The sequence below is a fragment of the Lonchura striata genome, chromosome 1 (genome assembly GCF_050655825.1).
Source record: "Lonchura striata isolate lonStrDom1 chromosome 1, ASM5065582v1, whole genome shotgun sequence".
Lineage (NCBI taxonomy): Eukaryota > Metazoa > Chordata > Aves > Passeriformes > Estrildidae > Lonchura > Lonchura striata.
This window is the reverse complement of record NC_140703.1, coordinates 19,216,359-19,231,194: the sequence shown is the minus strand read 5'-3', so window position 1 is coordinate 19,231,194 and position 14,836 is coordinate 19,216,359. Positions and strand designations below refer to the sequence as shown.

General features: G+C 50.6%; 1 protein-coding gene and 2 non-coding genes across 3 annotated transcripts; all 3 read left to right on the top strand.

Moving 5' to 3' along the window:
* The first annotated feature begins 8,428 nt into the window (after positions 1–8,428).
* RPS3 (ribosomal protein S3) lies at positions 8,429–13,250 on the top strand. Its single transcript, XM_021550191.2, has 7 exons — positions 8,429–8,483; positions 9,255–9,385; positions 9,493–9,586; positions 10,351–10,445; positions 10,976–11,163; positions 12,349–12,545; positions 13,182–13,250. Exons 1-6 carry the CDS (start codon positions 8,454–8,456, stop codon positions 12,540–12,542), a joined length of 732 nt encoding a protein of 243 aa, XP_021405866.1. The 5' UTR covers positions 8,429–8,453; the 3' UTR covers positions 12,543–12,545; positions 13,182–13,250.
* LOC116184334 (small nucleolar RNA SNORD15) lies at positions 10,715–10,861 on the top strand. The gene has a single exon (XR_004149097.2). It is a non-coding gene; the product is annotated as a small nucleolar RNA SNORD15 (small nucleolar RNA).
* Positions 11,876–12,023, top strand: LOC116184362 (small nucleolar RNA SNORD15). Its single transcript, XR_004149131.2, has one exon. It is a non-coding gene; the product is annotated as a small nucleolar RNA SNORD15 (small nucleolar RNA).
* Positions 13,251–14,836: the final 1,586 nt, after the last annotated feature.

The window sequence follows — 14,836 nt, the reverse complement described above, 5'->3', positions numbered from 1 at the left end:
CACTGAAAGGATTTTCAGGCATTGTCACAGCTACTCAGAGCAGTGGTGAGTCCCCATCCCTTTAAAGCCATGTGGATGTGGCACTTGGGGACATGGGTTGGTGGTGGCCCTGGCAGTGCTGGGGGAATTATTGGGCTCTGTGATCTGAAAGGATTTTCCTGAATGATTCTCTGGCAGGAAAAACCTTTGTGCTAAACAGTGTTGGGCTGAGGGCTGTGCAGTGGCCATGGAGACTCAGGAATGGGGTTCCAGGATCGAGGCTTCAGACTGAACCTCCTTAAGGATCCAGGGAGAAAAACAACATTCTGCCATGGCCTCGTGCCTGTTCCCAGGAATCCTTTGGAATGAAACACGTGCTGCAGCCAGTGGCAGCTTTGTGTGTTGGAAATGGCTCGTGGAGCCTTTCCAATCCTGAGTGTGGCCCACGTCCCCTAGGAATGAGGCCTGAGGTGGTGTCTGCCACATCCATCCACAGCCCAGCCCCATTCCTCCTGCTCTTGCCATTTCAGGTTTTCTCTCTGCAATCCATTTTCCAGCCTGTCTCTGTGTTAAGCAGAGATTAAAATTCCCTTTAGCTGTCTGCTGGATTTCCCAGCTGGTATCCAAAGGGAACAGGAGGCAGGCCCATGGGACATGCAGCTCTGGCATCAGGAATTGCCTCTCACAGAACCTGTCACTGCCCCTTGCCAGCCTGGACCATGGCCAGGGATTAAATGGCCTTTAGAGGAAGCTTTAGATTCTCTGTGGTGCGAATATTCCTAAAGTGTTCTGCGTCAGGCAGGGATGGCTGTGAGGATCAGGAAATAGAGATAGCCTCATTTTTGGGATGCTCTGTCTTCACTGTGGAAGGAGAAGCTGTTCAGTCACAAGTGTGCAAGTTGAGCTCCACAAAGATCCCAGGATATTCTGAGTTGGAAGGGACCCCCAAGGGTCATGGAGTCCAGCTCCTGGAGATCTAACCCCAGACCTTGGCATTATCAACACCGTGCTCCTGTTCTTCTGGCAGCTAAAAAACATCCCACCCAAAACTCACCTGGATGTGAGGTGAGCATGGAATGGACCCCACTGAGGAGGAGCTGCGAGCTCATTTCTTCTCCACACTGGCATCATTCCTGGACAAATCCCTGTGTCCTGTTTGCCAAGCATCACCTGAAGGTTTCTCCTTCCAAAAACCAGTCTGTGCCATGCTGAAGGGCCCCTTCTATTTCAAAAGTGCTTTTTTTTCCACTCCTTGTTTTTCACCTTTTTTTGATGGAGTGGTTTTGGGGTTGGATTTTTCTTTTTGAATGCAGATTGAAGAGTGAGTACTGTGAGCTGTGCTTCAGCTCTGTTGTAATTAGTTTTGTCTACTATAATTGCTTCTCCTTTTTCCATTGTTTAGTGAAAGATGAATGAATTTCCAGGTCTGGTTGCATTGGGAATGCTGACAGCAGCTTTTTTAAATCCCACAGCACAGCTATTTGTCTTTTTTATTCAACTGAATCCTGCAGAGTGGGACAAATTCGGCTTCTCCTCTGTGTCCTGGGCAAATTACTGCACTAATTAATTTCTCTACGACTGGGGCCTCTGCTTAGCAAAGGGAAGGGATGGAGGGAGGGCACTATCTAGAAAACAGCAACAACCCTGGATTAACTCCTGGAATAAACTTGCATGAAGAGACATGAGAAGCGGATGGTTTAAAAATAAGGTTTATGGGGTTAAAAAAAAATGGATATTATAGTATTAATCCCACTTCATAAGAACATCTTGGTTTCTGAGGAGGGAGCATCACCCTATTCATGCTCCCAGGATTTCCTGCTGCAGATTTTGCTGTGGGTTTTAAAGAGAATAGGCATTTTTCTTGGAAATTTGATGGCAGAAAGTATTGCTGCTCCTTAAAAATGAGGGAGGGATGCTTTGTGTGACAGCAAGAGGAGGGAAAAAGAGGGGACTGTGGCCAATGGACTTGAGGAGTTCTGAGAACATCACTGATAGGATGCCAGGAAAGAAGGACCCTGCAGAGGGAAGCCCCCTTGGGCAGAGAGGGGAAGCAGTGAATTCTTGGACTTGTCAGGAATTTCTGTGGAAGGATCTGAGTACTCATGGGGTGCTTGGGACATCAGAGCTGAGGCTGAGCCAGGAATAAAAGTGGCAGGAGGGAAAATCAAATTGTAATGTTGTTCTTAAAAGAGTAGGGTTGGGATTTTTTTTTGCAGGAGAAACAGGTGGTAGTTTTATTTTTGTCCCATTTTTTCCCTTCTTTCCAAACAGAAATTGAATTCCAAACATTAAATTCATTGAATATAAGTAATAATAAATGCAGCACTCCCAATTCCCTCATTGTTGAGGTCAGTGCAAATTATTCCCCAAGGACACCATTGGAGTGGGATTGCTCTGGCATAACGAGGGATCTCGTGTTCATTCAGCTGGCAGAGCTGCTCTGCCTAACAGTGGGGAAGTGCTGCTGCTGCTTTCAAAATTACCTGACCGAGCTAATCTGAGGGTGAGGGGACAATTTATTGATTTGGAGTCCTAGCCAGCCATAGATGGAAATAATTGTGGGATATTAGTGGTATTATTCCTACAGAAAAGCAGGCTGGGTAAAGATTTTCAGGTTTTTATTAGCCCCTGCCAAACAACTGGGCTGCATTGCAGCTTGAATGTTTAATTTAAGATGTGGATGGCTGAGATACCAAAACTCAGAGCTCTCTGGGTGGTGGTCACTGAATATTTCTGCTGAAACTGCTCATTTTCTAAACCCAGCAGCCCCTCACACTGCTTTGAGCTTCCCCTGTAAAGCAGATAAAGCAGCAGGGTGGGGGGGGGAAGGTGTTAAGTTTGCAGCTCTGCTTTTGCATTCTGGTCAGGTGTCTTGTCACTCTTAATGGCTCTCCTGCAAGCTGGCATCTGAGGGTTCTGCTTAATGTCCTAGAAAATAACCTTGTGCTTGGACCAAGAGCCAGTTTATCACTGCTGCTCCCTGGCTGTGTCTGGGGCAGAGAGGGGACAGGGAAAAGCAGGAAAAGCAGGGAGGGCATGGAGCTGGGTACTGCCAGGCTGCTCCTGGACCAGCAGCTCCCTCCCCGTTGCCACAGCACCTGGGATCAGCTTGGCAAAGCCGTTCTGCTTCCCCTTGTCCAAGCAGGGAGCTGAAATCCTGGGAGTCTGGGATTGAGGGTCTGGGATTTGAGCCTTGCAGCCTCGGCAAGTTCTCTCAGTTGCACTTGCCTCCAGTGCTCTTCAGCTGTGTTGAAGGTGTCATCTTCCCACATGGATGGTTCCATGGATTTCTCTGGCAGTGGGAAGCCATTCCCCCTTGTCCCTCCAGGTCCATCCCCGAGTGTCATGTCAGCAGTTCCACAGGAAGAGCAGGGAGTGGTCTTTGTCACCAGCCTTACCTCAGTGCACCTGTAAATCATCACAAAATGTGGTGCTGGGGCAAAACAGCCCCTCCTGCCCTCAGCCTATTTCCTGGGGCTTGAAAACTGATTAAAAATCACTTGCTTGAGCTGCTGGGTCTCGGGTGACAGTGCCAGGGCAAGCTGCTCTCCTGGAAATGCCCATTAAATTTCAATTTCCATCCCTCACCCAGAGCTGTGGGGCCGGGTGTGAGCTGCTGGAATGATCTCTGCCAGCAGCCTCTCGGTTCATTAAATACTTATGAGCCAAGGATTCCCAGCTAAACAGCACACTGAGCATCCTTACACCATCTCCTGTTTTTAAAAGATATCTAAATTGTTTAATAATCTGCTTGAAGTCCTTAAAGTGAATCTGGGCAGCAAAGCAAAATCCTGTTTAGCGGGGCAGATGCCCAAAGGAAGGTGTCTGAGTGATGGAGCTGTTTGGGAACAGCCACTGAAACACTGCCAACAATTTATCAGATGTGTTGGAGGTGACAGGCTGGCATTACAGTCTAGTTGGCTGCTGGATCAGACCTTCCTGAGTGTTGGAACTCCAAATGTCTCTCAGACATTTTTAGAGGTTCCAGGCCTTGGTCAGAAGCATTTTAGACCCTGGCAGGCAGCTGGAAACAGCTGTGATTTTGAGTTTGAGCCATGGAATGAGTTACCAACTTTGGAGGTGGAACAAGCAGTCACAAAAGGTTAGATAGCAGAGTAAAAGTAGTTACAAAACAGAGGGGAATTTTTTTTACTATTGTACAGAGGGGGTTTTAACACTTGTACAGGGGGGGTTTTACTTTGTACATGGGGGTCAGAAGTTCTAAGATGGAGGAAAGTGGGCTGATCCTGTTCTTCCGCCTTCTTCTTCCTTGCCTCCATGTTCTTGGTGATGTTCTTGGCACTCACAGATTTGTTCAGAGTAGAAAAGCACTTTGTAATATAGGTAGTAGGTATTGGGGGAAAAGTATAAACATGTAATACGTAATATATCATATAAAAGATAGCAGCAGCCCTGGGCAAGGGGAGAGAAGAAGAAGACAGCAGTCAGAGAGGATGTCAGGGTGTGTGTATCTCTCTGCCTGGGCTGCTGAGCAAACAGCCGCAGCCCGAGAAGACAATCTTTCAGATAACTCACAAGAAACTGCCTTGAGACCGAACAACAAGAGGCTGTGGAGTTTTCCTTTGGAAGCACGGGTTGGAGGAGAAATTTCACCACCACATGGGACTCCAGAGTAAGCCTGGGGCTCCCACACCTGAGTGCTGCAATTTCTGAGTTAAATCCAGACCATGTACAGAGCACAGCTTCTGTTTTGCCCAATTGGCAGTTGGTTCTCAAGCTTTGATGTATTCTCAGAGGTGTAAATTCTCATGGAGGGTCACACACACCTTTCCAGAGCAGTTATTCATCCTTAGTTTGGAGCTGAGCTGGTGCTGCCCAAGTTTCAATCCCACTCTTCCAGCTGCAGGGAAGGAGATGGGATTGGGGCAGCTGAGAACTGTCTCTGCCTGGAAACATGGTGCCTTCTTCCATCCCTGTCCTGCAGGATCCTGCCATCTTCCCCTGCCTCCAGAAGGTTTGCTGGACTTATTCCCCATGTTCTTGCCAAGCTAAAACCAGTAAACCCTGCTAGGTGTGAAATGTTTACAAAAGGCCTATGAATGTGGTCCTGACTCCCTGTCCTCCCAGCCCTGTTCCCTCCATCTCTCCCCACTCTGGAGAGCTGCTCCATGTGGGAAGGCAGAAGACGTTTCTCAGGAAGATTTCCAGAGGTGCCAGGAAGTGGTGAGGAACTCAGTGAGGGGTTTATACAGCTTGGGCAGTAGCAGCTGCTCCAACTGCAGCAGTAAATTCTAATACAGCGTCTCCTGCAGTAAAAGTCCTGTCTGAGTTAGACTTTACAAATGCTTTACAAGTGGTGCTTGCAATTCATCTTATCTCTGCTGGAATTACCTCCCAGGACCCATCTCCATTCATTTATTGCAAACTATCTCATCTTGTCCATCTCTAGCCCAGGTTTCATTTTCCACTGCTATTCCCTGGGAAAATTCATGAGCTCTGCAGTGCCTCTGATGGTCGTGGGGAAGGTGGTTTGGAAGGATTTCTGTCCTAGGCTGCTGGTTCCTGCACTGAAATGCAGAGGTGTAGGTTGGGGCCCAGCTGTCCAAATCACCCTGGAGCAACAGGAAATCATAAGGAACAGGCTCCTGCAAGGGAAATTCCCGAAATCCTCAGGCATATCCAGAGAGGCAATGGGGCCTGGCATGAGCAGGAAGCCAGTGTGTCACCCAAATCCTGCAGGTGTCTGAGCTGGAGGGACCACAGCAGGAATGGCAGACCCTGTCCTTCTGCCCGTACTAGTTTGTGTTTTTGATGAGCCCAAGGCTGTTCCCTGATCCTCCTGCAGAGTCAGCACAGTCCCCGGCAGGATCTCCCTTATTTTGGGAGCAGCAATGGCAGTCGGGGACTTTCCCAGGCAGGACACTCTCTCCCAGTGCCACCTTTTGTCACTGCCCGCAGAAAGCAGAGGGTATCCCAAAATACAGCGTGCCGTAAGGCTGGGAAAGCTGGCCTGGCCGTTTCCCTGCTAAGCCTGCCAGCCCCTCCTGCCTGCTCTGAACAGGAGCCAGTTTCCCGGGGAGCAGGGGCTGGGATGCTGCATTCACTGAGCCCTGCAATGGCCCTCAGCTGCCATCAACCATGTCACTGCCTGGCCAGTGAATGGAGCTGGGGGGAGGCAGGACAGCTCCCGATTCCCAAACCTGCTCCAAGCCACGTCCCCCACAGTGAGGAAACCTGGCAGCACCTGCCAGGCCCTTCCATGGGCACAGGGGGCTCCTGCTGCTGCCAGGTGCCACATCTGGAGTGACATCCTTCCTGTGCAGCCCTGGTTCTGCTGCTGCACAGTCCAAGGGAAGATCCGAGTGCTGCTGCTGGAGCAGGGGCTGCAGCCCAGGGTTTAGTGCCAGCTGGGATGTGCCCAGAGCCAGGAAGGGTCATGGCTGGAGAAACCCAAAAGTTTTTTCCATTCCCTGGATGTCCTTTGGGGACAAAAGGAGCTCCTGTGCCAATGATGAGACTCCACAAGGAAGTGGGGAATGGGGAAAAGCAGGGGTGCAGTCCTCGAGGGTGGGGACCCAGAAAGCTGGGTCTGTCACTCACCATGGCATTTATGGATAATCCCAGGCCTGCTGCAAATCCAAGCCACTGCTGGGCCTGGGAAGACACTGGGACCTGCTGGACCACGCCTGAGCTCTCTGTGGGCATGTCACAGCTTTTTTGGGCTGTTGCCAGCCTCCATTTCAGCAGGGATGGAACAAGAGTGAATTCACAGAATCAGGGAATGGCTCAGGTTGGAAGGGACCTTTAAAGGTCATCTAATCCAGCCCTCCTGCAGTGAGCAGGGACATCCCCAGCTAGCCCAGAATCCATTCCCAGCACCTGGGAGCTGGCTGGGGCTGCAGCCAGAGATGGCTGATGCTGAGGGAGGAATCCCATACCAGTATTTGGGGAAGGTACTGAAATGTCCCTGGCTGTGAAGGCCACAGTTTAGAGCCCCCAGGTCACATCTAGGGGGACAGGGGACATTTCCTTGGTGCCAAGCACCACCCAGGCCCTGCTTTGTGCCTGGCTTCAGCCCTGGGTGCTGCCCCTGAAATGCTGACACAACACAGGGTTTGTCCTTAATAGGCCATGGAAAAGGGGACACATGACAGGGTCACGTTTTTTGCTTTTGTTGTGCCTTTTGCTGTCTTTATGTGACCAGAAATATATTGTGTGAGCCCCTCCTGGGTAAACTCAGCCTAAAAAAATAAATGATCTTGGGCAGATATTTTCTGCTCTGAAAATATGGTGGTCCCGTGTTGGAAAACAGCAGAGTGGGGTTTGTGCAGCTTGGCAAGGTCTTCCCTAGAAAATTACTTGAGACCCCAGTTCATAAGGCTCAAACCCCTGCACAGAGACACCCCCAGCTGCTGTACATTTCTCCAGAGTCTGATGTTCTGTGGGACAAAGGACCTCGGGCGCAGGGGGAGCAGGGGGAGCTGGTTCAGGGAAGGGCAGGATGGGTGGGCACACCAGAAGCGACACAAAGGTGTCTGGTGACAGAGGGGACACAATCGCTCGCCGCCACCGCCACCTGCCTTCGCCGAGCGCAGCGTGGGATGCTCTGCCATGCCTCCGGTGCTGGATAAATGAATCCCTGGGGAAGAGGCTTTTCTCAGCCTGGAATCCGCCTGCACTGACATCTAGCGGTAATCCAGGCTTTTCCCTGGCCGAGAGCAGAGTGGGATCCTCTGCCCTGCTGCTCCTGCTGGTGTTCCTGCTGCGCTCTGGGCATTTTCACAGCATCACTGAGGCTGGAAAAGGCCCTTAAGATCATCATGTCCATCTGCAAACCATATTAACATCCCCTCTTCCTAGAGGCCGTGCATCAACTCTGCCCATTATTGTTGTTATTTCTGCAGTCCCCTACAATCCCTAAACCATTAAAAAACAATGTGTTTTGGCAGGGCAAGGGGAATGGCTCCCGACTGCCAGAGGGCTGGGCTAGATGAGATTTTGGGAAGGAATTGTTCCCTGGGAGGGTGGGCAGGCCCTGGCACAGGGTGGCCAGTGCAGCTGTAGCTGTCCCTGGATCCCTGGAAGTGTCCCAGGCCAAGCTGGACACCGGGGCTTGGAGCAATGCAAAGTGTCTCTGCCTATGGCAGGGGTGGATCGGGATTAGCTTTAAAGTCACTTCCCAACCAAGCCATGCTGTGATTCCTGGATAACAGCAGAGCACCCTCTGACAGCAACGCCTGGGCAGGGCAGGTCTCCAGGTATAAGCCCAGGATGAATTACCGTACACCTGTTTTATTTTACGCACTGCTGACTCTCCGTGCCCGTTGAACTCAGCTCTAGGCCGTACGCATGGCTCAGGCCTCCCCAACATGGCGGCGTGGCAAAGACTACATCTCCCATCGGGCCCCGCTCTCCCCGCCATGCCAGCGGCGAGCCAATGGGGCGCGGCGGAAGGCGGATATAGCACCGCCTGCGGGACCCGCTCCTTCCTTTCCGCCGGGCCGCGGCTCATCATGGCGGTGCAGATCTCCAAGAAGCGCAAGGTGAGCGCGGCCGCACGGCTCCTCCGCGGCCGCGGGGCGCTGCCGCACCGCCCGCGGCGGCCTCAGCGGCCGGCAGGACGGGGCCACGGCGGGCGGCGGCGGCGGACGGGGGAGGATGGCGGCGGATGCGGCGCGGGGCCCAGCGGGGAACATGGCGGCGGGATGGAGCGGGCGCTTCCCCGCGGCCGCGCGTGGAGGTGCGGAGCAGTGCTGGGGGCCGGGAATTGTGGGGTTTCCTTTTGCTTTCCCCTGCGAAGGGTTTGCGGCTGGTGGCTGCCCCGCTCTGTGGGCCGGGAGGGCACCGGGCGCTGCCTGTCCTGGGGAGCGAGGGAGGTTTGGGGCTGTCAGGAGTCCCAGCAGCAGGGAAAGGGATGCGACCCCGCTAATTATTTCCCTTAAATTGCTCCCGAATTGCAGCAGAAAGCCGTGATCCCAGCGTGAGCAGTGGCTGTGGTTCAGGCAGTGTCTGGAGTGGATTATTCCTGACAAATTCAGGGAAGGGGTTTCCATTTTTCCCCGCTACTGTACCCAGGGTTGGGCAGTGCACGGTGCTGGTCAAGTCAAGGTTGTGGGTTCAGTCCCTGGGCTGTCCATGTAAAAGTTGGACTAGGTGTTCCTTGTGGGTCCCTTCCAACTGAGAGTATTCTGTGATTTTTTTCAGAGGAGAAGAAAGTTGTCAGGAGAGACTGTCAGGCTGCAGGAGGAATTAGGGTGAATTGCACTCAGGTTCAGAATGTGACAAGACCTTGTCTTTGTGGATTTGTATTTTAGTTTGTCGCTGATGGCATCTTCAAAGCGGAGCTGAACGAGTTCCTGACTCGGGAGCTGGCTGAGGATGGATACTCCGGAGTGGAGGTCCGGGTCACTCCAACCAGGACTGAGATTATCATCCTTGCTACCAGGTAACTCAGCCTTCCTGAGCTGGGATGCTCTGAAAGCTCTTTGGGATGGCTCCAGTCTCACTCCTGGGGACACTTTTCTCATTTGTCCTGTGCTTATTTTCCCGCAGAACTCAGAATGTCCTGGGAGAGAAGGGACGCCGGATCCGGGAGCTGACAGCTGTGGTGCAGAAGAGGTTTGGATTCCCGGAGGGAAGCGTGGAGGTAAAACTGCCTCAGGAACTGGGTGGTGCAGATGGATTTGTGGTGGCAGCATGGTGTCAACTGAAAGGTGGTTTCAGGATAAGTTGGGCTTTCTGTTACTTGGCCTCAGAAATGCTCCTGCACTGAAATACAAAATAAATTACAAAGAAACTGCTCTGCTGCAGAAGGATCTTTGAGAAACAGAAGGTAAAGTGGCACAGCAGTTTTTTTTGATCCTTAATATTAGGGGGGTTTTCCCAGGGGAAGGTTGGACTAGGGTCCTTTAAAGGGTCCACACAACCCAAAGGATTCTGTAGTTCTGTTCTGTGAAATCTGCTCCTGTTACTTGTTCCTTGCTCTGAGACAAATCAGGGAGGGAGGGGGAATGTGTGTACTGGGGTGGTGTTCATTTATTCCAGCTTGGTCAGTGCTGCTGGATCACGTTAGACAAGGAAGGGAGTGTAGGATAAAGCTGCTGCCTGTAAATGTGGAAGGATTAACTAGACTGAATGTAGGGAGGAGAGTAAAATGAAACTCCTGTGTTCTGCTGAAGTAAAAGTTACATTTACGGTGAGGCTGGTGAGGAAGTGCCACAGGGTGCCCAGTGAGGCTGTGGCTATCCCTGGAATTATTCAAGGCCAGCTTGGAACAACCTGGTCAAGTGGAAAGTGTCCCTGCCCATGGCAGGGATGGAACTGGATGAGCCTTCCAAGCCACAGCATGCTGTGGTTGTGTGATGGACTTGGAAAAGAGCCCTGTTGTGAATGTGCCTCTCTGCTCTGCAGCTCTACGCTGAGAAGGTGGCCACAAGAGGTCTGTGTGCTATCGCCCAGGCCGAGTCCCTGCGCTACAAGCTCCTGGGAGGGCTGGCTGTGCGCAGGTGAGTACAGCAGCCTGCCATGGGGGAGGTGTGGGACTCCAGCACCATGCCCAAGAAACAGCTCCTCTGCAGTTTGAGGATTTAACCTGCACTGAAACTTCTGTTCAGTCCACAGTTACCTCTGGACTGGTCTGTCTGGTTGCAGTTTGTGGGGCATAAAACTGCATGTGTTGCTTTGGGTATAAGTGGGTGGAGGAGTGAAGCAAACAGCATTTCAGGCCTTGTGGCTGTGCTGTGGCTCAGGTGGCAGTGGCCCTGCTCTCACATCCCCTCGGTGATGAGACGATGACGAGTCAGAAGTGGGTGGCTCTGGTGGCAGTGCCTCCGTGGTGTCACGTTCTGTGGTGCTTCGTGAGGTCCTCCAGTAGCAGCCTCCTGTCATCAGTGAATGATCTAGAGGCATTTGTCTGAGAAGGGATGGGAGCTGCACTGCTAACACATGAAACTGAGGTTGGAATTGTAGTAGAATTCCTCTGGAAGCCCTGTGGGTCTGGCAGAGCGGGCTCATGGCTTGGCTGTCCTCCCTGCAGAGCCTGCTACGGTGTCCTCCGCTTCATCATGGAGAGCGGGGCCAAGGGCTGTGAGGTCGTTGTGTCTGGCAAACTCCGAGGTCAGCGGGCCAAATCCATGAAGTTTGTGGATGGCTTGATGATCCACAGTGGGGACCCAGTGAATTACTACGTGGACACAGCCGTGCGTCACGTCCTACTCCGGCAGGGTGAGTGCCTGGCGTGCAGATCCCTTTGCAGCTTTGTCAGGTTCCTTCTCTAGAGCTGCAGAAACAAAAAAAAATATCAGCTCCTGGCATCCTGTTCTGCAGGTTGGAGATTTCCCACTGGCAGCACTGGCATACTTGGGTTGAAACTTACATGGTTTTAATGCACTTCCGATCTCACAGAGTAGTTTAGTTGTGCTGCTGTGGATGGTTCAGGCTCTGAAAACCCTGTTTTCCTGGGCTTTTGCAACTGAACTCTCGCTGTGGGATTTGCACATTACATCTAAAGCAGAAGTCATTTGGGAATGGAAAGCCAAGGGGCCTTCAGCAGCCAGTGTGGTTCTTCTATCAGGTTATCCACTTCTCTGCTGATAGGGGTTGAATGTTTTCAGTTGGGAGTGTGGCTGTAGATTCTCCAGACACTCACTTGTGTCCTGGGGCCTCTGAAGCTGGTGATAATTTCCAGATGAAGTACCTGTTAGCTGGCTTTAGGCACCCTTGGATTCTGGTTTTCCTGGCTCCTCAGGACGGGCAGAGAGAACAGGGGTGCTACAAGTGTCAGATGGTCTTCCCAGCTAAACCTGCTTCCACTTGTTTTCCCTTCTGGTAAAACACAAATTATTTGTGTGTCTTAACTGGCTTGGGGTTAATCAGTTGCAGAACTCCTGGTGTGGGGGTACCAACCCAGCCAGAGCTGTTCTCCACCGTCCCTTCCCTTCGGTGATGATACGATGACGAGTCAGAAGGGACGTCCTCATGTCATTGCAGCCTGCCCTGTGCCACGTTCTGTGGTGCAGTGCTAAGGCTGCCTTGGCCAGGATGTCCTGCTCATTGGATGATTTAGAGGCATTTGTCTGAGAAGGGATGTAAAAAAAAATTGGAATTTGCTAGAAAAATGAGCTGAGGAAGAGAACAGTCTAAAACCAGGCTTAGAATGAGTTGATGGTAAAACTGCAGGCAGCCAAGACAGTGAGTTTAATAACTTTATCTATCCAACTTTTAAGTTGCCTGAATTTATAACACTGATAAAAAGCCACAGTAATTAGATTTTTAAGCTGTAGCATGTGAGTGCTACAGTGTTGCCAGCAGATCTTCAGTGTGGAGAGAGATATTTTGTAACATCGGTGCTCATCCCTATGAACTTGTTCTTGATCTATTTTGTGTCTCCCTTGTCCTGTCACTCTGCAGGAGTACTGGGAATCAAAGTAAAGATTATGTTGCCTTGGGACCCCAGTGGAAAGATTGGCCCCAAAAAGCCTCTGCCAGACCACGTCAGCATCGTGGAACCCAAAGAAGAGATTTTGCCCACCACCCCCATTTCAGAGCAGAAAGGTGGCAAACCAGAACAGCCAGCCATGCCTCAGCCAGTGCCCACTGCCTGAGGGGTAAGTGCCTGGGAACAGTGGCAGGCAGGTGTGCTGAGGATCCACGTAAAAAGTTTTCAGGCCACCAAGAACACAAAGCTGGGATTTTGGGAAGACAAGCCTGCTGTATTGGTGGACCAGGGTTGGGTTTGAACATTGCACAGGGTGAATGGCACAGGGTTCAAGGCATGTGGCAAACCAGCTCAGAACACTTCTCTGGAGATGAGATGATGGATCTGTCCACATGCCTTGTTCCATGTTGTGTTATACAGCATGGATTCGGAGACCTTGGATTATTGTAGTTGGAGTAACTTGGGTCGGGTGCCTTGGATGTGTTGATGTTGTACTAGTGTGCAGCTGGCTGCACAGAGAATATATTCCTCATATATCCATCCTGTCCTGCCCCAGGATCCAATGTGGGATAGTCTTAGAAGCCACGTGCGAACAATTTGTAGGCTGCTTTTGTAAGGAAGTCTTACCAAGGAGTCTGGTGAGGTCTGTCTCAGTGGGAAAAGAGGGGGAATCACTGGCCAAGAAGCAGGAAATGAGAAATGCAGTTTAATTGGAAGGCTTGGTTTGTTCTTTCTTTGGGATAGAATTATGGTTATGGAAAACAGTTTGTCCCCAGCTCACTGAGTGTTTTGTTTCTCATTGTAGGGTTTGTAACATCTGCAACCAGAAGCTTGTCTGTCCTGAAAACATCTCTTAATAAAATCACAAAAGGCAGTGTTTGTGAAGGTGCTTTTTCTTTTTTCTTTTTTTTTTTTTTTTAATTTTATTTTTATTTTCTCAATATGTATTTCAGGAAGACCTTGCTCCCACCTTTGGTGTGGAAGGAATTCTGTTGCTGTGTTCCCCTTCTGGAGTGAACTTCACCAGCTCCTGATCCAAACCAAGTGGGAAGTACTGATGCCTGTGATAGATAGGGCTGGAGCAGCAGTCCCGTGTTTAGAGGGTCATGAGTAACACGCACTCCATGGAGTACTGGTGGCTGTTCCCTTACATCCCAGTCCCTTATCCAGTGCTTCCAGAAGGGGGAGCTTTTTTGGCAGTATCCAGGCCAGTGCAGCTCCTGCTAGGGTCAGGTAACTTTGGGTGTGGATTTGTGGGGTGAGAGCAAAAATGGCACTCAGGGTGTTAAATCTTCTGTCTTAATCTGTGAGGTGGGAGTATCTGGTGGAAGTCTGGTGCAGGAATGGGAAGACACAGGCACATCATAGGAGATCATATATGTGCAGGATCAAGGAGTTTAGATTTTGAGGAAATCGAAGCTTGTTTGTGGAATGCAAGCTTTGCTGTTTAGGAATAGCTTTCACATTCATATTTCTGTTTTTAGGCGGTTGCTGTGCAGGGACTAGGCTGGCAGCTTAGGAACAGGAATTTTAAACTGGTCTGTCTAGGGAGCCTTGGCCTTGCTGTTCCCAGCTCCTCTGGCACACCTGGGATTTTGGCTGAGTTTCAGAAGCAAGATGTGCCTTCTTAAAGTCAGTTATTTCAGGTTTCTGTGTGCACCATTCAATGCAAAGATTTAAATTGTTAATATAAATATTAGACTGATGCAAACGCAAATTTTTTATATGAAGTTGAATGGAAATAATCTGAAAATATAAAAGACGACAACGTAGCTGTCAGATCATAGGGGCAGGAAATGTGTGAATGTGGGGACATCTGAAGCAATAAAAGTCACACCTAGTTTTGCATGTTGTGTCTGAATTCTTAAACATACTATGTGGTAGATGGTGATTGTTAGAAATGTCTCCTGCTGCCTCCCAGGGAGGGCTGAAGTTCTGGAAGATAGTTGCACTTCTTCCTGATTAAAAACTCTCCAACCTTGTCCATTACCCTGTTAAACTCACAGTGCTGATCACTGGTAGAGTCAAGAGTTGTGCAAGTAATGGGGAAGAGAAGGCTCCAGGGAGAGCTCAGAGCCCTTGCAGGGCCTAAAGGGGCTCCAGGAGAGCTGGAAAGGGACTGGGGACAAGGAGTGGAGAGACAGGACACAGGGAGTGGCTCCCACTGCCAGAGAGCAGGGGTGGATAGGATATTGGGAAGGAATTTTTCCCTGTGAGGGTGGTGAGGCTGTGGCTGCAAATGTGAGCTGAACACCTTTTCCATGTGTGTTGGTTGGAGTTACCACCACCCTGAGCTCTTAAAAAAGCTCCAAAGGGGAGAGAGCTCATTCAGTTCCATGTGTCTTTTGGATGCTTCAATTGGACAAAAGCCTTGGAAGATGAGCTGGAATTAGGATGAACTTAGGAACTCTGGGAAGCTTAGTTTCAGTATTTCTATCCCAGGTTGGTGTGTTCCTGCTC